General features: G+C 40.6%; 1 protein-coding gene across 2 annotated transcripts in view; it reads right to left on the minus strand.

Moving 5' to 3' along the window:
• Positions 1-5,963: 5,963 nt before the first annotated feature.
• The window catches only part of LOC144201031 (uncharacterized), a 19,532-nt gene continuing 10,932 nt past the window's right edge, over positions 5,964-14,563 (minus strand). The window contains exons 13-23 of one of the 2 annotated variants that reach the window (XM_077723467.1): positions 14,158-14,271; positions 12,611-12,748; positions 12,320-12,529; positions 11,686-11,843; positions 11,465-11,593; positions 11,234-11,339; positions 9,889-10,087; positions 9,606-9,742; positions 8,216-8,503; positions 8,023-8,124; positions 5,964-7,007 (exon numbers count right to left, since the gene is read on the minus strand). In XM_077723467.1, coding sequence (XP_077579593.1) covers positions 6,687-7,007; positions 8,023-8,124; positions 8,216-8,503; positions 9,606-9,742; positions 9,889-10,087; positions 11,234-11,339; positions 11,465-11,593; positions 11,686-11,843; positions 12,320-12,529; positions 12,611-12,748; positions 14,158-14,271 — 1,902 coding nt within the window. In that variant the 3' untranslated portion in view covers positions 5,964-6,686. Of the gene's footprint in view, positions 7,008-8,022; positions 8,125-8,215; positions 8,504-9,605; positions 9,743-9,888; positions 10,088-11,233; positions 11,340-11,464; positions 11,594-11,670; positions 11,844-12,319; positions 12,530-12,610; positions 12,749-14,157; positions 14,272-14,563 lie in introns of both variants that reach the window. The other variant, XM_077723466.1, reaches the window with a different exon arrangement.

Genomic DNA, 14,563 nt, shown 5'->3' on the forward strand with positions numbered 1-14,563 from the left:
ACACCAATGCCTGGACGATATGCAAACTGCACAGCGCTGCATTCATCAGAGGGCTGAGGTGATTGAGGATGATCCTCTCCAATGTCTTGATCAGGTGAGATGTTAATGCTACCGGCTGATAACTGCCCTTATAAATGATTATGATTCCCCGTACAAACCCCAAACCTGTTTGCAAGGTTTTTTGGGGGTTTGTACGGTGTTTGGAAAGTTTTTGGGGGGTTTGTACGGGGAATTATAATCATTTATAAGGGCAGTTATCGGCAGATATTGACAGGTATGCCTGTGGAAGAGGGGTAGGAAGAAAATGGGGAGGAAGAGGAGGAGGAGAAAGAGGGGGGAGAATTGCTTCTGGTTGATTGATTGATTGATTAGCCTCTCTGGTACTGAATTCTGGGGGTCAAGCTTCTTTTTGTTCTGTGTTGTGTTGTATGTCGTAGTGAAAGAAAAAACGGTTACAAATGTTCTCTTAATCGTCTAGTTTTAAAAATTCTGCGACCAACTTTGGTCTTGTCCAGAGGTCTTGGATGGTTAGATTTATGGGGTCATTTGTACACGAAAAAAGATGTTCAGTATTGTGGGAGAAAAGTTGCATTTTGGGCAGGCATCTTGTATTCCTGGATCGATCCTGGACAGGTAGCTGTTTAGTTTCCTGCTGTAGCCTGATCTGAGCCTGGCGAGCTCGGATCTCACCTTCCTGCTCAGCAGTTTTTCTTCTTGGTTTATTAGAGGTGGTAGGGCATTGAGGACTTTGTTGGGTTTTGCCTTGTTGAGGATGTTTTGAACTTCTTTGGTGTGAATGGATTTGACGCATTGTTTGTAGTCTTCTTTGGTAGGATTTGGCTTGTCGTATTCTTTTTCTATTTCCTTGCCATGCTGTGTGATGATGGTCTTTTTCATCTTTCTTGGTTTCTGGTTTGCTTGAAGAAGTCTGCGACCTGGATGGCCTTCAAGATGGCATGCCGCCAGGTACTGCTTTCCGATCATTTCACAGTGCTCCTTCAGAGGCATAACCGCGCACTCAGCATGCAGGTGGTCTATGGCTGACATAGAGAGACATCCGGATGCTATCCTGAGTGCTTGGTTTTGAATTGATTGAAGCCGGTTCCAGTGTGTGTCTTTAATTATTGGCGACCATACTGGGCTCGCATATTCAAGGACAGAACGGACGATAGATTTGTATGTTAGGAGTAGTGTTTCTTTTTCACAACCCCAGCTGGAGCCTGCTAGTGATTTAAGTAGGTTCAGCTTTTTCTTTGCCTTTGCAACTGTCTGCTTGATGTGCGGGCCAAAACAAAACATAGTGTCAAATGTGACGCCAAGTAGTTTTGGCGTTTTTTCCAGTTTTACTGGTACCCCTTTGATGGTGATCTTGGGATGGAGGTTAGCTTCAGCAGTGGCACTGTGGACCAGGTCACTGTGGATTTCTCCGGGGACACAACCAGCTGTCGTTCTTCTAAAAAATCTGCCAGCTTCTCCAAGAAGTTGTTGGCTTTGGCAGAGAGAGATTCGACGTTCGTACCTTTAACGAAGATTGAAATATCGTCCGCATATTGTATTAGAAAGACATCTTCAGGTATTGCAGGAAGGTTATAGAGGTAGAAGTTGAATAGTATTGGTGAGGTAACCGCTCCTTGCGGCACCCCTGTCCTGACATTGCGCGAACTGGATGTAGCATTCCTGAAATTTACTCTTGATTGTCTTCCTGACAGGTAGCAGTTGAGCCATCTCTTTATACAGCTCGGTAGGGTGGTCAAATTCAGGTCTTTGAGTAGCTTTTCATGAGAGACCATATCAAATGCCTTGCTAAGGTCGATTTGGACTAGCGGGGTACGGTTTGCCGGTTTATTCTCATTGAAGCCGCCTGCCACTGATTCTGTGAACTCGTGCAGAGCTGTGACAGTGGAGTGGTTTGACCTGAAGCCATGCTGGATGTCAGGGACTGGTAGATGTTCTGTGAGGGTTGGTAGAATAACTCGTTCTAGGATCTTTATGCTGGGACATAGAAGAGAGACGGGACGGTATGATGAGGATTCATTTGCAGGTTTACCAGGTTTGAGAAGAGGAATAATGATTGAGGACTTCCAGATTGCAGGAATCGAACTTGTTTTCAGGGACAGGTTAAAAATGTCGGTTAAATATTGTAGTCCTTTGTCGCCTAAATGTTTAAGGTGAAGAGTAGATATTTTGTCTGGGCCTAAGGCTTTCGAAGCCTTGGCTTTCTTTATTGCTTCCTTTGTCTGGCTTATAGTAATTGGTTCTATGTTGTTGTTGTTTTTCTTCAGGTCTTTTGTAACTCGTCTTGCTGTTCTTGTTGTCTTGTGGGGTATTACTGATGAATATTGTTTGTTGAATTTGTCCGCTATTTTCTTTGGAGTTGTTATGTATTTACCTTTAAATTTTATTGCTTCGTTGTTGCTTGCTTGTTTGCCGCCATTTAAATGTTTTATCAGTCGGAATAGTTTGGTTGTGTCCGATTTTTTGTCTTCAATTGTTTCTTTCCATTTCTCTCTCCTATGTTTGTTTATAATTGATTCTATCTCTCTATTTAGTTCTGTTATACGTTGGGAGTCCGGGTCAGTTTGTCTTAATTTGTCTCTTGTTTTTATCTTGTCTATTGCTTCTGTTGGTACCTCGGGTAGTATCGTTTTCATTCTTCCTGCTGGAATGGTTTTGTTGGCTATCTTATTTATAATTTTCCTAAAATGTTGTTCACCCCTGTAGACATCTGTTGGGGCTGGAAGTCTGGAGAATTTGTTTTCTGTTTCAGTCTGAAAGTCTTGCCAGTTAGCTTTACGAAAGTTGATGAAAATCCTATTTTCGCTGGTTGTTGGTCTGATGTCAGTTTCTATCTTGATTATGATGGGAAGGTGGTCGGAACCAAGGTTGGTTTTGACCTCCCATGAGGTGTAGGACATCAGGGATAGGCTTGCTAAGGATATGTCTGGTGATGATGGTTGTCCGTTTGTTGGTAGTCTTGTTGGGTTGTCTTCGTTAATAGTTCCAAAATCTGCATTTCCTATTTCGTCAGCAATGTCTCTGCCTCTGTCATTACTTAGTTGTGAATGCCAGAGTGTGTCGTGAGCGTTCAGGTCTCCTAGGATTAGGGTATCTTTCATCTGGAGGAAAGGAAGGATAGATGCAGAGTAGCCTGTGCCGCAGCTGCTAGTGGGAGGGATGTACAGATTGATGATGTTGATGTTGTCGACCTTGATGCCCTGGCTTTCCAGGTGATTGTCCTTTGGCAGGTCATGTATTTGCTGGAAATGGATGGCCTTGTGGACAAGGAATACCAGGCCTCCACCTTTGTCTTTTGCCCTGTCTTCTCTTATAAGGGTAAAATCGGCCGTATTTGGGTCCTTTTGGTTTGGCATTAGTTTTGTTTCCTGGAGGGCAGCAATTTTCACCTTTTGTTCATCCATCCAATGGATGATTTCTGAAATCTTGTTTTTTATTCCATTGCAGTTAAATTGTAGAATTTTCAAGTTAAATTTTCTTTGGTCTTGGTCTGAGGGTGTGGACTGGGGTGGTTGACTTGGTTGACTTGATTGACTTGATTGGCTTGATTGGCTTGATTGGCTTGATTGGCTTGATTGGCTTGATTGGCTTGGAAGACTTTGGTTGTTCTTGTGACTAATACAGATCAGACAAGTAAAATTGACTGAGTATTCCTTTTCTGACTTGAGGTTGCTGCAGTTGTTCTTCTGACGCAGATGGCACCAGCCGAGGCAATTGCTGCATAACTTAGTATGATTATAAACTCTTTTTTGACAAACAGGACAGACGTAGGTTAATGGTCCAGGGATTGGTCCAGGATTAGGATGGATTCCGGCTCTGATTAATAGTATACGGACCAAACAAGCCGGAGTATGTTGGTCCTCAGTTAGAGACACAAAAAAACACAGAAGGTAGAAGCTTGACCCCCTTCCTTGTAGGAGAGGGGGGGTCTGGAGACTTTGCAGCTGCATGGCAGCTGGTAGTTGCACGCGAGGCAGGTGTTGAAGTTGTTGTAGTTCCTGCTCTCTTCTGACACGCTCTCCAATGGCAATTGCTTCTGGTCTGGGGAACCAGGGGAGTGGGGGCAGAACTGAATCTGTTGAAGAACTAATTCAGTTCATTGGCCCACTCCTTATCTCCGGACTCCGGGTCTCTCTCACTGTTGCCTCCTTGACCTGAAATGGTCCTCAAGCTCCTCCAGAGGTCTTTGGTCTCTGAAGTTGGTTCTCTAGCTTCCTCCTGTAGATAGTCTTTCCCTTCATTATCTCTATCTCTCTCTTCAGCTCCTTCTGGACCATTTTGAAACTTTCTCCCCAGAACTAAAAGCCCTCTTCTTCATGTTCAGGGGGGCCCTGAGATCCCAGTTGACCCACGGCGTACTGTTGGAAAAACAACGGACCTTCTTGGAGGGTACAATGTTCTCAACACAGAAATTAATAAAATCTGCGATGCAGCGGGTAAAGCTGTCAATGTTTTTCCTATGTGAATTGCACAGCACCTTCCGGTCAGTGGTCTCAAAACATTCCCGCAGTACCATGCTGGTCTCCTCGGTCCATCTTTGTATGATCCTTGTGGTAGGCTTTATATTCCTCACCATAGGGATGTAGGTGGGGATCAGATGGACCAGGTTGTGGTCTGAGCGGCCCAGTGGGGTTAGGGGGACTGAGCTGTCCAGAGTTTTTTGTTCCCTGGTGTGGCACTTCACATACTGACTTTGACCACTCCTCTTGACAGAATTGGTGCAGTTCAGTTAAATTTGATGGCTTTCTGACATGGACTTGTTTCTTCAGCATTGTCCACAAGTTCTCACTGGAGTTTAAGTCAGGACTTTGGGAAGGCCATTCGAAAACCTTAATTCTAGCCTGATTTAGCCATTCCATTACCACTTTTGGTGTATGTTTGGGGTCATTGTCCTGTTGGAACACCCAACTGCAATTTTTGTTTCATCTGACCACACAACTTTCCTTCCAAAGGTCTTATTTTTGTCCATGTGATCAGCAGCAAAGCTCGCTCGCTTCTTTGTCTCTTGATCGCTCCCCAGCCTCCTTCGAAGGGGCGAGCGGAAAGAGCACATGTCAATCTGGTAGCTCTGCTCGCAAAATACACATCCGAGAGCGGGCCGCAAGACTTTTATTCAAGGTAGGCGGTGAAAAACTTTGAGCAGAAACAACAATGGGAGGTGCTATAAATAAAGTGATGACAGACCTTGACCAGTAGATGTCACTAAACTTCTATTCTAGTTGCTAAAAGGATTTAAACTGTTGAAACCAGCTCTCAAAATTATATTCACAACTTTAATGTCTAAATATCTACTGTTGATTCATGGCAGAGGTTAATATTAAAATATCTACTCTTGTGGATAAAATTTTGGCGTTATTTTGTGTCCTTGCTGCTTTTATGTCTTAATGATTTGATGATTCCATTTACTTTGATTTGCTTTGTACTTTTGCTTTGCTGTTCTGTCTAATTACCGTCTTGCTACTGCCACAATGAAATTTCCCAAATACGTGATGAGTAAAGTTATCCATCTATCCATCCATCCACATATATACATATACACATACACACACACACACATATACACACACACACACACATATACATACACACGTACACACACATACACACGTACACACATACATACGTACACACACGTACACACACATACACACGTACACACACACACACACGTACACACACATACACACGGGTACACACACATACACACGTACACACACATACAAACGTACACACACACACATACACAGTATATATACATATACACATACAAATACACATGAGAATACACACACACCCACCCACCCACCCCCACCCACCCCCACCTATGCCACCATTAGTTGAAATAGTTCATGTAGGTCAAAGGAATGTGAACATAAATTTTGTGCAGTTTAAATACAGAAACTATGGACTATATACTAATTGGAAATAATGCCCAAGGCTCCAACGTATTTTATCCATTTCAAAATGTTTTATTGCACAACATTCAAATATAAACAAGTTAAAAATGTGTCGTGGAACAACACAGCAAAGGGAACAAACGAAAGGAAAAACATGTTTACACACTTATTTCTATGAATTGAGTAAAAGTACAAAAAAAAAGCAAAATTATATTTCAAAATAGCGTCATTACAGATCACAAGTGTTCACATTTAATACAAAGTTTATTTGGGGAGGATAGGGACCTTAACCAACCACTAACAGAGGGTAGGGGGGAAAATGACCCTAACAAACGCATTATAGAGAAACTATTGGTAAAGCGCTGATAAAGTTTTTCTCCTCCTTAAAATAAAGGAATCAAAAGTTGAAATATAAGAGGAAAAAAATGTATTCGTTCGTGAACCTCAAATTTGCAGCGGTGACTTAAATCACCAAACTGGGGAGAAAATCTTCAAAGGTTAGTATTGTGAAAATCTCTATCTCCATACAAAATAATTAGTCTTCATTGGGGTTCTTGTCATTTTTCCAGGAAGACCAAGTTCCCTCACCACTGCAGTTTCACTGATTCATAACTGAACAGCCATTTTTTAGAAGGACAAAAACTGATAGGTGAGGCAAGTCTTGTTAAATGTATAATAATTTCTAAAACTATTCACATTGTATACATAACTGATGTGATAAAAAACAAATGTGCCATTGCATTAAAAGGAACCAAGTGGACACCACACAAAAGACTATGTCTTTATCTTGCGAGCGCTTTCCGTCAACCGGGGGGACTTAGCAGCTTTGCCTCCAGGTTTTGGGGACTTCCTGTTGTCTTTCACTTGGGGGGCCTTGAAGCTCTTGCTCTGAACTCCTCGGCCCAGTGCAACGATGGAAGTTGCGGATGTCATTTTGTCTTTGTGTGCTGAATTGACAGGGGTTCTCTTGGGTGTATTGCCTGGCGATTTTTGGGAAGCGCTGCGGAGCTTGTTCAGGCCTCTTTTCAGATAATTGCTCTTGTTGCTCTTAGGGGTGTTGTTGATGGTAAACACCATAGATTGCCTGCGATCAGCCTGAAAAGGAAAAATGGCAAATTGGTTCAGTTGAATCCGACTATATGATGCATTATGCATTCATTTAAAAAAAACAACCCAGGCCCGAAGTGGGAGGGATCTACTTGAGTTTAAAGGAGGCATATAGAAGATTGGTGGCAAAAAAAGGGTACTGGAGCCAGGATCACAAGATTAAAGCGCAAATCATCCCGTTTTCCTTTGGGCTGCCAGATAGTTCCTTTGCAATATTTATTTATGTTGAAAATGTATTTTTCTGTCTGTATTTTCACCCTCTTACTACTGTGACAGTGAAATTTCCCGAATACGGATGAATAATGTTATCTAATCTAATCTAAACACTGCATTTCACTCAGAAACTAGAATTTTTCTCAAAATTTCATTGGAAGCGTTGATAGTATACAAATAAAAAAGCTATACTTGAGCAAAATTAGCTCAACATTCTTGTAGTATATAAGTAAATGCAACTTTTGCACAACATACAGTACTTGTTAATGATGTCCAGATGCTTTTTAAAAACTTTGAAACAATTACATTATTTTCAAGATATATTTTGCTGATACCAATCTTTTACCAAACCAATTCCAGAACTTTTTTATTCAGTAAAAATCAATAAAGTATTCAAGTTTAAGCATTAAAGTGAGCTCTCGTGTTACAGGAGCTACCAATTAAGGCTCACTTTAATAGGAAATGCTCCGTTGTGAACACTGAGGACTTGAGAGAGGGGTTTAAATTAATTTTAAAAAAAGCGCTTTTGAACTCTGGCCAATAATTTAAAACCATCTCCCACCATATGCTTGTATGTTAAATTTGTCTCATATCTCAATGCAAAAATTTGCTGGGAATTTTCCTCGTATCTCAAATTGTTCGTATCTATAAGTATTACTGTACTATAATCAATGTGCAAAACTCCCCACAAAACCCCCCGACCTGCCACAGAATTCCTGTTTGTGAACCATTTCGTCATTAGTAAGTCCTAAATTAATATTAAAACTGATAAACCCTTTGTCAAACTCACTGGACCGTGGGCAGCATGAAGATGAGAGCTCGAGGATCCGGTGTTGGAGTTCTTGTTTTTGGGAGTGAGGGGGCGAGGGAAACAGCTTGCCTTGATTTTTTTCTGGAAAAAAAAAACATAGTTAACCTTAAAAGTTAAGGCTCAACAGTTCAAATCCAAACTTTGAATTCATCCACATGGCAAACAGACAAACCTCAGGTGAAGTTAGAGGAACAGATAACGTGAACGCAGACCGTTTTTGGCATCTGGGGCTTCTGAGCTGAGAAGAGCTAACCAGTTTAGATGGCTGGTGGCCGGCCATTAAGGATGAACGGTGAGAACGTGCGCTGACTGTGGACTGTGGTGCCACGAGTGAGTGCCGGCGAGCACCGACAGATCCCTGCAGCTGGCTTGGCATGAATGATGCCCGACGAATAGTCTCATTTGGGTCACCTGAGCGGACATCTTCATCAGTAAAAAGGAACGTGCTCTTGCTTGCATTCTAAATTGAGAGAAGGGTTTGAATTAGTAGAAAAAAAAACAAATAATTGATTCGCTTTTCCATTATTTTCCCCATGAATGTGCGTAAGGTTAAAAGGAATTTAAGCACAGAGGTACCTTTACCAAGAAATGAATTGGTTACAGAACTAGTTTTGTAAGTTTGATTTTTTGCAAGATATGCATTTTCAACTTTTTTGAAAAACCTTTAAATATTTATTAGTGCACCAATTTTGTATTAATGTGAGAAACTGGCAGAAAAGATAAATTACTTACTTAGCCTTTAAAATAAAAACCTACAGAAACTTTGTTGTTGAAAGGTGAGAAGAAAAAGCAAGTTTGGCAATTGACAAAAACACAAACAACTTAAAATTATAAATTTGACAAAATTTCCTTTCATGAGGCCCAAAACCTGAAAAAATTCAACGCGCCGCCCAGTGCCCGCAGAGACATTACAAAGAGGGAGATGCAACCAGACATAAAATAAGGGAGTTGCGGGGAGAGCCAGCGCCACTGATGTTCTTATGAGCAGCCAACAAGAAGTAATATATACAGCTCATATTAGCAATCACGCCACCATTCGCGCCGAGAGACGGGGAAAAAAACAGACCCGTTGCTCTTCCCTTAATTCTACAGTGAATAAGCAAAAAAAAAAAAAAAAAACACGGAAATAATGCAACGCTCCACCCAGAGCTTGTAGATATTGGTTATACACAAAAACGATGCGGCAAAAATCATAAAGTCTTGGCCACCTGGCTTTCTCGAATCTCGAAATTTGTCTTGTATCTAGAGATAATTATTTGCTCGAAATTTTACCCGGATTTCGAAAATTTAGTGTAACCTAAGATTAAAAATAATTTTAAGTGTATGTATAAGAGTCTAAATTGAAACATTGATTTGAGATACGAGTACCTCGTCTTACGAGTTCAGTCCCGGAACGCCTTAAGCTCATATGTCAAGGTATGACTGTATGACATTCCTCACTATAGTTCTCTAAAAGACACTCCGAACAGTTACGCATGTGCAGTTATTTTCAAATTGATATAGATCACGACAGATGGGAAAATGGGTGTCAAGTATTAGAACATTTGAGAACCACTACCAACCTCAAACTCTACAGGATAGCTGCTCTTGAGATGTGGAAGGCAAGCCTTGTTTCTGGCCTGGAGCTCAGCAATCCTCATCCAGTCATCAGACGGACCAGCTGGCTCATTTTCTGTTTCGACGCAGAATGTACTCGTGGCTGAAAATACAAGTCAGAAATCGAGCACTGTTGAATCACAGTGCAGTCTAACTGGGACTTCACATCAGAGTAGACATCTTTAAAATTATAATCTAAAAAAAATATACTGTTGTTTTCTCCTGTGGTGCAGGGAAGTTTATACTTACACTGCAAGTGGAGTGTGCGCTGCCGATACCCAGGGAGACCGCTGAGCTGGTGACTGCCAGCAGCGGTCATTTTGCCTGGTGTCTCAAAAGGCTCCATTGATATAGGACGTATGCCAGTGGCGCTTGAGAGGTTGGGATGTGAACGAGCTGAAGTAAGGCTGTAAAATGTCTCATCATCTTCACCACCACAGGGGGTTTTCTGTAAAGGAGTACAAGAAAAAAAAATGATTAAAATGCTTAATAGCTTTAAAATGTGAATATTGACAGTATATTCATAGGAAGACAATACAGATAGCAATGTGCAGTTCAGTCTCCAATATAGTGTATTTTTTTTTTTTAGAAACGCACACAAAAAAAATCAATTCCATTTTCCAGTCAATTTTTCACGCGTCGGCCTCACAGCTCTGGGGTCCTGGGTTCAAATCCAGGTCGGTCCACCTGTGTTGAATTTGCATATTCTCCCTGGGCCAGCATGGGCTTTCTCTTGAGTACTCAGTTTTTCTCCCACATCCCAAAAGGATGCATTGTAGGCTGATTGGACACTCTAAAATTGCCCCTAGGTATGGGTCTGAGTGTGCATGGCTATCCGTCTCCTTGTGCCCTGGGATCGGCTGGCCACCGATACAGGCCCTGGCCCAAAGTCAGCAGGGATAGGCTCCAGCACCTCCCGTGAGTGATAAAGTGGTTCAGAAAATGAATGAAAAATTATCTATGAATGAAATATCTTCATAAATGCCATTGGAATATGGACAAATCCAACTTAAATTTTACCTTATCGTACACATCTGTCCTTCTCATTTCTCATTCACGTTCAAATGACTGAACGTGTCACTTGAGACGGTCAAGTTTCCATTCATATGCAATGTTAATGAACATGTTTATATTCATGTTAATGAACATATGTAAGATTGTAGTCGAGGGCTAATGTCCATTCATAGTCCATTGTGTAGGTTGAAGACAAACGATCACACATAAACACACTAAACACACACACACACACACACACAACCACACAGCAGATTTAGACAGTTCATCTAATTTCGCCATTTGTTCTTCTATGTGCACAGTAAAGTACAAATTAATGTATTAAGAAATATTAAAATTTAATTAAAAAAATATTGAAGGGTTGTACGACACGAAAAGTATAAGAGTGGACAGAGCTACTGCCACTGGCTGCCGCATGAACGGCACCATCATGAGGAAAGGGGAGGAAAAAAAGTTTGGATTTTATTTTGTGCGCAACATATGATTGCTTCTGCGCGGAGAAGACGAGGAGTGCGCAATTGCGCACGCGCGCAGCTCAGAGGGAACATTAGTCCTGAATGCATTCACAAGTTTCAATTACCTCTGTCAGGGTTATGTTGTTAACCTGTGTGGTGCTCCATCTTTTGACTGACGATGATGGATTTACAAAGGCACAATCCATTTCTGTTTTGTTTTCAGCATTTGTTCTAGACAGAAAATGTACATAAAGACTTTGTTGTGTATGTTTAGCAGTTATGAGGATACATTTTTCTTTTTTACGAATGGATAATACTGACATTACATGAAATGCAAAAATATTATTCATATTCACCTGTGTCTTATACTAATTGGTGTAAAGTAATGAGTTTCAAGTGACTCATTCAGAGCAGAACGCTTTGCTGCCATTCTCTCGGACCTACAAATAAGCGGGGTGCTCGATTCAGCAGATGACGAAAGCTTCCTGCAGAATTAGGAGACAAATGTCACACTATTCAAACTAATGTTCAGTTGCATTTCTGTTTACATTACAACATTTACTTGAAAGTTTGCAACCTGGCGTTGTTCACAGAGACTTCAAGGAAGCTTTCGTCCAAACTGTCCGAGCTCATGCTTCTTATAGGCTCAATCTTAGTGTGACACAACTCAGACACAGCTCCTTCATGGCCAGGGTTTCGGTTTTGTGCCCGCAAGTTTAGGTCAGCAGAGACCACCTTGCACAAAAACAGGACAAAAAACGTAAACATTGGAACATGCAGAAATGTTTCAGAGATTTTCCCAATCAAAAGTTACATAATACAGTGTTCCCCCACTACTTTGCGGTTCAGCTACCGCGGACTCGGAGGTTCGCAGATTTTTTTTGAAAAAATAAATAAATAAATACAAATATTACATTTAAACGACATATTTTACAGTTTTTTTTTTGTTAGACCATGAATTTCACTCTCTACCTGTATTCTATATGGTGTACTGTATACAGGTGGGTATTTTTTTTTCTTAAATGTAAAAAAAATACTTATTTTTTTAAATTAAATTCAAATTAAGCATTTTTGAAGGGGAATCCCTACTTCGTGGAAATTCACTTATCGCGGGTGGTCCCGGTCCCCATTAACCGCGATAACCGAGGGAACACTGATTAAAAATGATTACCGATTAAAAATGAGACAGAACAATTAAAAACAACAAATACCTGTGCCTGTAGCCGGGCCAAGATTCTCAACATGTTTTTCTCCTTGCTTTGAGATTTTTCCAATTCCATCTGAAGAAATTTGTTCTCCATAATGGCTGCCTTGACCTCCTTCTCTCTAACTTCTAGGGAGTGTTTGAGCTTTGCTACCTCCACTTGGCTATCATGGAGAAGCTGTTTCTTGTCATTGTAGTGACTCACTGCCTTTTCAACCTACAAAATGATTTTTTTTTAGCATTGTAGTAGTTGATGAGAAATTGAAATTATTTTCCAAAGACCTGAACTTACACCTACCTGTGCTTTGTAATGTTGCACAGCTTCACTTTTAGCAAAGAGCTTCTCCTCCTCATTGGCCGCTGCCTTTGATAGGCAGCCAACTACTTTGTCAAGCTGATTCCTCAGTTGAACAATTTCGCACCGTAGGTTTTCTCTCTGGCAATTGAAAAAGATGACATGCCAAAAGAGGTAAGCAAACAGTAGTTTATTAAAAAACAATGCATTTAAAATATAGTCCTCTATTGAATAATTGACCACAACAGACAACAATTAACTTTCAATCCATTGGAATCGTAAGAACTTGGGGGTGAATGATAATGCCGCTAGTGATCGACCGATACCGATTATTAGGAGTTAGGATGCCGGTGACGAGCAAGGTCTGCCCCACAACCCGGCTTTGGCCGGAACAGGCAGCTACAAGTATTTTTGGAAGCGGATGCCTTCCCGGACATTTTAATTCAAATGTTAACTGAATGTGCAGTTAATCATCATCATATCTGGGAATGCTGCTGCCTGGCTTCATGGTAAAACCGGCTTCAATCAACAAGTTCGACCATCCTCATGATTTAAAAAACAAGAACAAATGTTTGCAAAAACACTTTCAGATCATTGAAAAACATCATAATAACAATTAAATTGTCCCATGTTATATGTTTTTTTTTACATATTATATAGATTTTGCGTGAATTGCATTCTCTCCTGATGAAAACAGAAAACTCCGGAAATGGGACAAGGGTACTCCTGAAACAGAATCGACGGAGGTTGGCATTTCTGCAAATGGATTGGATGTCTAATGGTGACCATGGCAGCTAAAGTCTTCATTTGTTGTGATTCAAATCCGTTGTTCTATCACTTCTTTTACATTACAAGTTTTAATATTGGCAGAGAGAACATCTGGAGTGTGAAATTGCTAACTTGAAGGAGCTTGACAGAACAGTTTGCTGCTTGAAAAAGACAAACAAATGGAGGGAAAAAAACAACAACTATCGCTTTATGAGCAAGAAACAGAAAAATCTCCTGGAGCAACAAAACTTTTACATTGAAGACCTTGCTCTCGCCAACTACTATTAAACACTATTGAAAACCGGCAGAAGGAATTGTCAAAGCAGGGATAACCCTTCAGAAAAGCATTGATCAGCTCGAGCAAACGGAGCAGCAGAAAGATGACCGGATTTGCGAGCTACAGGTGAAACAGAGGTCCCTGGAAGGACAGGTGGACACTATGCTTCAAGAGAAAGAGACACATGTTCAGACAAACCAGTCCAATGAACCAGAGAAATTGGCTTTACTTACAAAAAAGACTCAAAAAAAGAGGTTGAATAATTGAAGCTGGCACAATCTACTCTTGAAATACACGGAAGAAAATTAGGAGAGAGAAGCAAAAGCAAAGAAGTGCAAGAGCTACTTTGCACACTGTTTTCAAGTTCACTCTTAAAGTGAACTATTTCACATTCCAGCTTGTCTGTCCGACAATATGAAAACACACAATGTATCATACCAAACAGGCATGAAGTTTTATCACAAATGTTATAATCGTGAATATGATTAATATCATGATACTTTACCTCAATTACTGGTCCCATGTTTTCTCCTATATCTTCCTTTCTGGCTGCTTTGAGGTCATCTTCTAAACATGAAATTTTCCCCTGTAGAATCTGAACTTGTTCGGTCAGAACCTCCTGTTATTGTGGGGAGAAAAAAAATACTACACTCAAAATTCTCTTTATTAAAGTGAATTTCAATTGTTGTCAAACGTTGAGAATAAAACAACTAAGATCATGTATTTATTTTTTGAAGATTTAGGGTTTCTTCAATGGTTTATTTTCCAAAAAAAGCAAGAATCATGAGCACCGTAGATCGGAGCCAATTAAAGCAATTTACCAACACCTCTATCACTCCCTCACTCATGCTGGGATTAAGAACAGCCCAGAAAATACAGCGGTAACACATAAATGTTGCAACATGATGCAT

This window comes from Stigmatopora nigra, chromosome 8, assembly GCF_051989575.1.
Source record: "Stigmatopora nigra isolate UIUO_SnigA chromosome 8, RoL_Snig_1.1, whole genome shotgun sequence".
Classification (NCBI taxonomy): Eukaryota; Metazoa; Chordata; class Actinopteri; order Syngnathiformes; family Syngnathidae; genus Stigmatopora; species Stigmatopora nigra.